Source organism: Lonchura striata, chromosome 1 (genome assembly GCF_050655825.1).
Source record: "Lonchura striata isolate lonStrDom1 chromosome 1, ASM5065582v1, whole genome shotgun sequence".
NCBI lineage: Eukaryota > Metazoa > Chordata > Aves > Passeriformes > Estrildidae > Lonchura > Lonchura striata.
The window spans coordinates 53715110-53724837 of NC_140703.1; the positions used below are offsets into that span (position 1 = coordinate 53715110).

At 33.4% G+C, this 9728-nt stretch overlaps 1 protein-coding gene across 1 annotated transcript in view; it reads left to right on the forward strand.

The window, feature by feature from the left end:
* Window positions 1-9728, forward strand: part of KLHL1 (kelch like family member 1) — a 197657-nt gene that overhangs the window by 169198 nt on the left and 18731 nt on the right. Inside the window, exons 9-10 of the mRNA XM_021548042.4 lie at window positions 3621-3833; window positions 8725-8896. Coding sequence (XP_021403717.3) covers window positions 3621-3833; window positions 8725-8896 — 385 coding nt within the window. The remainder of the gene's footprint in view (window positions 1-3620; window positions 3834-8724; window positions 8897-9728) is intronic.

A 9728-nucleotide genomic window follows, 5' to 3' on the forward strand; every position in this document is an offset into this window, starting at 1 on the left:
TATAGTTCTGATTACAATTTAAATTGCTTGAAATGAGGTCTTTCTATTGGTAAACTAAAATTACCAGTGTAGGAAGGTAAACTTTTTCATAACAATATTATCCATGCAAAGGGTGTTTTTCTCTCAGTATTTTATGTCACAGAATCATCGAATGGCTTACGTTGGAAGGGACCTCAAAGATCATCTAGTTCCAACTCTGCTTTCATGGGCAGAAACACGCCATTAGATGAAGTTCTCAGGACCCCCATCTAATTTACCAATAGTTACTACTGATTTAATTCCAGAAACTTACTCTATGGTTATATTTTTTTTTTTTGGGGGGGAGTCGAATTCTACTTTTAATTTACTTCCCTACTGCATTACAAATATATGAAATGCCCTTCTAAATTTACACATAGAAATAAGACTTCATTGATGTTTTCAATTCACAAAATTTTTGTATTTTCAACTTTTGCTAGTGAACTGCATTGGCTTAATCAAGGCAGCATGGATAAATAGCTCTCTCTATAGTTCTGATTCCTAGGCCAGACGTGGACTGATTCAGAAATACAGTAGTCCAGCACTGATGAAAATTATTACTGTCCCTCAGTTCTACCAAGAAGATATCTTTTGTGTTACAGTAATTCTTCACTGCTCTTTCAGACACACTGAAAGGCCAGAAGAGGGTACAAAAGGGCCGAAGCAAAAGACTGGGTAGGGTCTTTGATATTCGTAGTGAAAGAATTTTGAAAGGTAAAACCTCATTAAGAAATGCATCAAGGGCATGATTCAACTGGTTTCACAAGCCATACCCACCTCACATCAAAGCAGTCTGGTCTTTTGAGGCTGGCTTGTCAAACTGAATTTAAAACTGGCTTTTCTGAGTAGTTATCAAAGGTTTGTAATGACAGAACTGAGATAAATGCTTTTGATCCAGCTGGTCATGATTTCTCCTAATGTTTCCTACTTTGAAACCTCTACTTCATTTTTCTAGCCAATTATACATATAGTTATATATATAGAAATGTTCAGGAATCTCTCTCCATCTTAGTAAAAGAAGTGACAAAACTCTGAAAAGACAGAAGAAGCTGAGCTTGCCCTAATTTCATAGATTCAGTGTCTGAATCAGCTGAAATGTAGACTATTTAGGAATAGAAATCTATAATACCTCCACAGGCAGAACTTTCACTGTGGAGATAAAAGTGCTCAGTACTGGATGCTTTCTTTTCCTTGCTGGTCTCACTCTCTAAGCAGGGATATATAATTATTATTTTTATAATAATTATAGTTTTGATGGGATACACCATGAAGAGTAATTCAGCTAATTCAGTGAAATACATGATATTTTTCCCTATAGAAATTTTATTACAAATTTATGACAAACTAAACAAAGCTGAAAAAAATATTTAATTTAAAGTCATCTAATAAAATTACACCCTAAGCTCTAAAAAGGAAGAAAGACTACTAAATAACTTTAATTATAAGTATTTCAAAAGTTTCAGATAGCTGTACAATATCCTGAGTATTCAGTGCTTGCTGCAGAACTGTTCCCCATTTATTTTCAGCCTTTGTGAACTTGGATTTGGAAATTTGACTGAAGACTGGAAGCAATTTCTGACTGAATTGTTCAAGCTCAGCTACAACCAGAGGTTAAAGGAATGACTTCATTTCCAACTTTTTCTTGTCTGAACTATTTTTTTTTACCCTTGTGAAATTAAAAAAAAAATATTAATGATATGTTAGAGAAAAAAAGATAGAAATACAATCAAACTCTAAAATGTTACTTCCAAAATATGATTTTAAAAATGAATTTTATTCTGAATAGCTGAAAGTATTTTGGCAACAGACTAGGTGATTTATTGGCTACCTATGAACAGCATTTGCTGTCTTGTTACCAGCAACTCAAGAGTGCCTTCAGCTAAATTTTATTAGCTGTCTTAATTGGAATAGAGGAATGAGAAAATATGTTTTACTTTCAGAGTGCAAATGTCAGCTTATTGATTTATTTCAGTTGAAAGACAATAGAATAAATAACAACTTTTCATGCCAGAAGAAATATCGAAGCATTGGGGATTTTGACTAGGAATACACAAGATTATTTGCACTGAAGTCTGCAGTCGTGCTGGTTCTTTGCATTTTTTAAATGGTGTTCAGTGTTTATATGTCCAAATATCTGCTTAGAAACATGCCACAGATTAACAGATGCTTTAATATTGATTTCATCTGTAGATATCTGATAATCATAAATAAGGTTAAATGTGTTAGGTCTGGAGCCAAATAAATAGTTGTAAAAAAGCATATTTGCTTTAGTATCTCTCACAGAGGAGTATGGATTCTCCTGGGTGCTTTGGTCAGAGAACAGGTATGTCTGTCAGGCACTACCAAAATGTTCTCAGGCTTCAGTGACATATTTAGTGGTTGTACAGCACTTCCTTATTCATCAGCATCCATACCAATGAAATATAATGGCAAATGTACATTTAAATGGGTCTGAATTCATGGAGTGCTTAGGACACTAAAAGCTTCCAAATGAGTAACTGCTTTACAGAGACAGCTTTCACATCCGAAATTGCTTAGTGGTTGGACTTTAAAATAGCCTGTGTTTCTATTAGCTAATCTCCAGGCACTATATAAAAGGCAACAGACTGCAAAAAGATTCATATGGAATGAATGCAGCATGGTATTAGGGGGAAAGAACAATCAGAACTATTTCCTCCTGGGACCCATTATAAACAGTAGAACTAAACAAGCTTCTTGCCTACAAATACTTACAAACACAACATCTTTTTTGTTAAACCATATTTTTATAATTTCAAGTTTAAAATACTCTTCAGAACTTGTCCATGACTTTCCAACATAACTCTATCATCATAAAACATTCTGATGAAGAAAAACAACACACCGTGCTTGGTGATTATAATTTTCTTGCAAAGTAGACATGCTGCTGTTAGTTTGGGTAAGAATTTTCTTCAGCGTAAGCAAGAGACTTGAAACTAATATATTAATTTTTTAAAATCCATGTTTAAAACAATGTGATAATTCTATCTGCAACACATTTAATATTAGATCTCTACTATATTCTAAGTGTAAAATTCATGCTGAAAATATGTTCCCATTGATAGATCTTTATGTGGAATTTGCTGAATATCAGATCTTGTTTTCCATATTCTTTGTGCTTCTTAATACTTTGATACACAACAAAAACACAGAGAAACTAAAATAAATGAATTGGATATTTCTTCCTTGTCTGGATTGCCAGTTTGTACTTCGACTTCTATTTCATAGATGGTGAACTTCGGCAGCAACCCTGCTTACATGGTTTTTAAACCTGTAGAGACAAACCTGCATGTCATTTGTGGTGCTCTTGACTGAATATGCAATAATGAACGAATAAAAATATTAATTAGCAGAAAGAAATATCTTCCTTTCTCTTCAGGTGGACAAAGCACTAAATAGCACGTGAGTTTGGTAATAATTTTGAAAACATCTGTGTTTTTTCACTATATGAGATTCACATGATTTCAAATATTATGTATTCCTTTTTTTGTCTTTTCTGATGTCAAATAAAAAAACCCAGATACTCATTATTTTTACTTCTTCTCTTGTTTTATCAAAAATTTTATTTGCGTGGACTTTCTTAGGTTATATTCCGTTGGAGGTCGGGATGGAAGTTCATGTTTGAGTTCAATGGAATATTATGATCCTCACACAAATAAATGGAATATGTGTGCTCCTATGTGTAAGAGAAGAGGAGGTGTAGGAGTGGCTACCTGCGATGGCTTTCTTTATGCAGTTGGAGGTCATGATGCTCCTGCTTCTAATCACTGCTCTCGACTGCTGGACTACGTGGAAAGGTATCAAATTATAAATACATATTTTAAAATACAAAATAATATCTGATAGCATTATTTTCTTAGCTTAGTGATGGTAAATTTGAGCAGATGTTCTTAAGCCTAGAAATGTCTAATTAGTACTTAATTGAAAAATTCTATAAAGGTGTGTTAAAGACAATTTCTTTGAAACTTATTGTAATCCCTTTTTATTTACAGTACTATTATATATTGCCACAAACACAACAGTCCACTCTTTTCACATACCATTTAAGTAATTTTTGGAGACTCTATTATGCATTTCAGTGTCACAAACTAAAAATTGTACAGATACTTTTTTTTCCTTGAAATACTTCTATAACACAAAATTAAATGTGTTTAAAATATTTTCTAACTCCAAAAACATGGCTAAGCAAAGAAGAAATAAAGAACTGTTTAAGTGATGGATATTCACAGTACAATTAATTCCTTCCTTTATCAAAATTGCCACTTCCTAATGTGGTGATGTAAGCCTGATACACTGTATTTACAGTACCCTGAATTTTGCAAGTAGATTTTCTGCAAATCCAAGAATATCTTGTAGGGCAGTACAGCACAGATGAAATGATTAAAGCACTCAATTTAAAGGTATTCTTCAAATTTTTCATGAATGTTTGACTTTTTTTTTCTGTTTCTGAATGCTCTTAAATAGAATAAGGAAAATATTCACTCCAACTGTGTACAGATTGCAGAAGTTAAAGTATGTTAGACTAATTGATTTATCTTAACATATAAACTGAAAAAATTTATCTTGTTGTATATTTTCAGAAGGGCTTAAATAAATGTCAGTTATTTCTTCTGCTAAATCCAGCTTAGTATTCAATATTTAATTGAAAAATTATAAGTTAAAACTTCGTATGTTATCCATATGATTTTGCTCAATCTTAGACTCATTGTATCTTAGCAAAGATCATTGCCAAATTCATCTAATCTCCAACAGAGGAACAGTTAATCAGGGAAATCCCATGATACCTGTACTTACAGGCCCTACGCTTGTGGATCTCTATTTATAAAAAACAATAACAAGAATTTTCAATTAATTAAATTTATATTAAGAGTACTAGTGATGACTTAAAGAAAAATTTTCACCTGCTTCTGCTTATTGGTACTCAGAAGGGATCTTTTATTTCACTTTTCATTCTCTGAGAAGAAAATCCTTCTAGTATTGATGACAAACCATATTCCATTGCATTTTTCTTTGTCAGGAATCCTATCCTTATTCTATCCTTTCTCTTTGTCAGCTAATCCTATCCTTATGCTGTTTTATGTACTAGTATTAGAGTGACAATATATAGTATCTTTCATCTAGATATTTTTCCATGGTATCAAAAGGTGTGGAAGATGTACTTCATCAATAGTTAGCTTTGAGACTAAAAGTTGGGACTAACAAACAAAAACTTGTAAGACTATTAAATTACATTGAGTGTGTGTGAATTAACTGGTGAACTCCACTGAAATGTGAAAAAACTCTCATGGCCCTCGCAGTGATTGATTAGTTTATAAGATGGCAGGAATTTTATTTAGTGTGTCTGTTTCTTTATTCCAAAATAATACATAATTTAAAAAAATAAAAGCCCCTCAATATCTTAGGAAAACAAAGAATAATAAGTGATGAGGAAGTCTGTTAGTCTGAGTGATTTTATATCTCTCTGAAAGTTTTTCTGTCTGCAAATATTGAAAGCCTGCTTTTTAAGTCTTGTCTTGGTTCGACAAGACAGGAGTCTGTGAAAGAGGGCAAAGCCTCCTGTGCAATGGAGAACGGCAAACCCCCCTCCCTCTGAATTACCAGGATCTTTAAATTAAAAGGCTCTCAGGCAAAGATATGGGAGTGGGAGTAACAATTCTTTACTAGGAGAAAACTAGACAACAATTTAAAAAGGCAAATGCAATCGGTACAAACAAAACCAGTGAAAGAAAAAGTCTAGAACCTGAGGAATGCCAGTATCAGTTTTGCTGGGACAATTGCTTTTCCTTGCCATAGTTGATGAGTTGCAGCTGAAGTGGTGATTTTTAGAAGGGTATAATTTTCCTCTGAAGATCTGGTGGCAGTGGGGGCCGGTCTTCCTCTGCGCCGGGGTTGCCTCTGAGCTCCGCTGCCGTCGCCTCTGCGCGCCGGCTGCTTCGCTGCGAGTGCCGCCGAAGAGAGAGCGAGAGAGAGCTGCTTTCCCCGGGAATCCCGCGCAGAGAGAGAGAGAGCTGCTTCTCTCGGAGTCCCGCGAAGAAGAGAGAGAGAGCTGCTTCCCCCCTCTGGGTGGGACCCCTCACGGTGTTACATTTTTTCAGCCCTTCATTGAATCAGTCAATGGTGTATAAACAAACCATTGCCTCTACAGGACAAACCATTGTCTCTGAGAGAGATAACAAAAACCTGTCCAACCGGTTCGCCTTCGACAGATGGCAAATGGAATACAAGCTTATCTTACAACCCAGGACAAGTCTCTTCTTCAGGAATGAGTCATTTTGTCATTCTGATGCAGTCTGGTAGGATGTGCTTTATTCCAGTACCAATTTGTTCATGGAAGATTGTCAAACCAGACATAATATTTTAGAATTTATTTTTGAGATTGTGTAAATATAGTGGAGGCAGCAGATACGTGTTTTCTTAATGCTACTGCTCAATAGTAGTTAGGTATTTCAGTTTACTTTCTTCTAAGGGTGGTACAGTTTTAAAAGATTTCCTCTGGTTTCAAGCATTCTGAAATAAAATAATAGTTACGTCTCGCTCATCTTCACAAGTTGGTAAAGTACAATCTTCTATTTCTTTTTAAAGGCAAAACAACTATTTTCTTCATAAGAATTATAACATTTTCAAGATATTTTGTCAGATTTCATAAAGCAGCTTTTCATTTCAAACGTTAGTCAAAACTTGACAGATGCTAAAAACATAGTCATTTCACCTAAAGTTTTTTTCCCCTTCATATCACCTTGATTTCAAAATTGATTTTTTTCCACATTCAGGAGCTTTTATCATAACCCTGCTCAGCCTAGGGCATACTAGTTATTATAAAGATGACATATACAGTTGCTTTTTAGCAGCAGAAAGGCTATAAGAAATCTCGGGTATTTTCCTGACAGTTACAGAACCAACAAGCTCTCATGCAATTCTATTTTGTTGACAGAATTGAGTTATAAGGATTCATTTTAACCTGTGTACCTGTTTATTGGAAGAAGAAGAAGGAAAAAAAAAGGTCAAATGATGATGTCAGTTATATTATTTTCCAGCTTTAACTTTTGCACCTCCTCACCTTGGCTGTTGTAATTTAAGAGCAGTGTATGGAGAAGTCTATTAAACATATATTACCTTTAGGTAGGCGAAGATACCATCATGCACATTGGTGCATTTCACTGGATGGGAAATTGTTTCTGTTAGAGTTACATGATGCTCTCCTTGAAAAACTCACACAGTCTTTGACAAAAATCCTTTTTTTTTTTTTTTTTTTTGGCTTGTTACATGTTCATTTCCCTTCCACATATTCAAGCAATATTTTGCATTATTTTCCTCTAAAGTTAGGAAAGACATTTATCATATTTCTAGATATTTGACATTTTCTGATAAGTCCCCCAAATGCCAGGATTAGCAGCTAGCACACAAGTAGATTGTTTTCTTAAAATGCATTTACCTCTCAAGAACAATATGAACCAGGTTACAGACAATTCTTTTTTTGTCCAATTTAGAAGTTATATTTATGAACCAAAAGGCTGTTACAAGCAAAATGCTGTAGCATTACTGTTTCAGTGTTTGTATTAATGTATATATATATATAAAAAATATTTCATTTTTCAAATATGTAGGACTTCAAACAGTACCCCTCCAAATTGCTCATTGATAATAACTTACTAAAATACTTACACATTTAAGCAAATTTAAAAAGTCAGACTGTTTAAAGGAAGTGTAGAGCAAAACTGCTTCTTTTCTCCACTGATCATATGATTCTATTACAAAGTAGACTTGCTTAAGTTCAGAGGAAATTAATTTTATTATGCTGTGATACACTATTCTGTTTTAGTAATATTTGACATATAAAAATTAGGTATCTAGTGTAATCTAATACTCCAGGCATTCTTGGTAACAAACTATCAAAAGATAATTAATTTCTGGTTTATGCATGTCCAAAAGAGCTACAATGGAATGACTCTGAAATGAAACAATTTTACCTTGTTAAGGAATATCTCAATGAAAACCTAGGTTAAATATTTAAATATTTAATATTTAAATATTTAAATCACCATCACTATACAAAAGGATTTTTACTCTCAGTTTTAAAGAGTCAGTGTTGATTATGTTTTAAAACCAGTATTACTTTATCTGCTTGAGCAAATATCAGGAAGAGACACTAACTCTAATGCACTTAAGCATTAGAATACATAGGACGGCTTTTACTGATTAGTATAAATTCAGAAATTAAAATATAGTGAAATTTAATTTTAGAAATAATGTTTCTAATATTTTTGATGTGCTGCAGGAAATACCCCACTTCAAATGTATACAAAACATATAAACAAATTTTACACCCATCCATTCAGATATTGCTCATATATCTTTCTCAGACATCTCTATGATACACTATCCTACAAATATTTTAGTTTATTCTAGAAGTTTAGCTGAGCAAAAGTTTCTAATCAATGTCTAGAAAATGGAATTGAGAGCACAATAAATCTCTATATTTTTAATGTTAGGAAGAATTTTTTTGGATAAGATACTGAAGGTTTGGTTTTTTCACCCAGGACACAAAAAAAAACCAAAAAAAAACCAAAAAACAACAAAAAAACCCCAAAAAAAAACCCCCAAAAAATCCCAACTATATTCAAGTGAAAATCAACATGAATTGATACTTGTCTTCTCTCCATATAACCAGTTTCATTTTTTTTTGTTCAGGTATGACCCAAAAACTGATACATGGACAATGGTGGCTCCACTGAGTATGCCTCGAGATGCTGTTGGTGTTTGTCTCCTTGGTGACAAATTATATGCAGTAGGTGGCTATGATGGTCAATCATACCTGAACACTATGGAAGCATATGACCCACAAACTAATGAGTGGACTCAGGTAATTATAAATTTTATTTTATATATACACACGTGAATACACACACATATATGCACATATGTGTATGAATTAGCCATTCTAAGCCTTCTTTAAGCATAGTACAAGGTGCATACTTCGGAATCATGATCTTATCCTAAAAAAAGCATTTAAAATAGGTGAGATGTGTTATACTCAAGAGTGCCTATTTCTTTTTATTATTGCAATGGGGAACTTCTGTTGACAAGCTTAAATGTTGACACATATACTTTAAATTTAGTGCAGAAGCCCATCTTTTTTAATCTAGTATTAATTACTGAGAAGAACATTTTTATGATGTTCTATAGGAGATACAAAATTAATTTGGGAAGATTCTTTTTTTGCAAAACCACCAGTTCACATTAAAAACCATTAATAAACGTGCTTGGACAGGTAGTTTGGAGAAGTGTAAACAATGTTGTGATTTATACAATTGAAACAATATTGTGATTTATACAGTTGCAACAATTACAGTGTGTTGTTCCATACATGTAAACTGACTCTATTGTGATAATTTGAGCAAGATTCAATCCCCTAAAGGTTTTAATCCTTGTGTTGTCTTGAATATTGTTTACAATTTCCAAACATTTTCTAAAGGACTCTTGAACCTGTTTAGGTATAATGGAACCATACATTTCTGTATTGGTAGTTTTCACTTTGCTTCAAGGACTAAAGTGGAAGCATCAGCCACAGTCTACAGAATACAGAAACCCCTTGCATATCAGTGGTTCACAAAATTGATAACAACTCTAAAATTAATTCCTGCTTTCTGTTCTCACATTTTCAAATGAAAGATATCAGGTGTGAGTAAGCAATT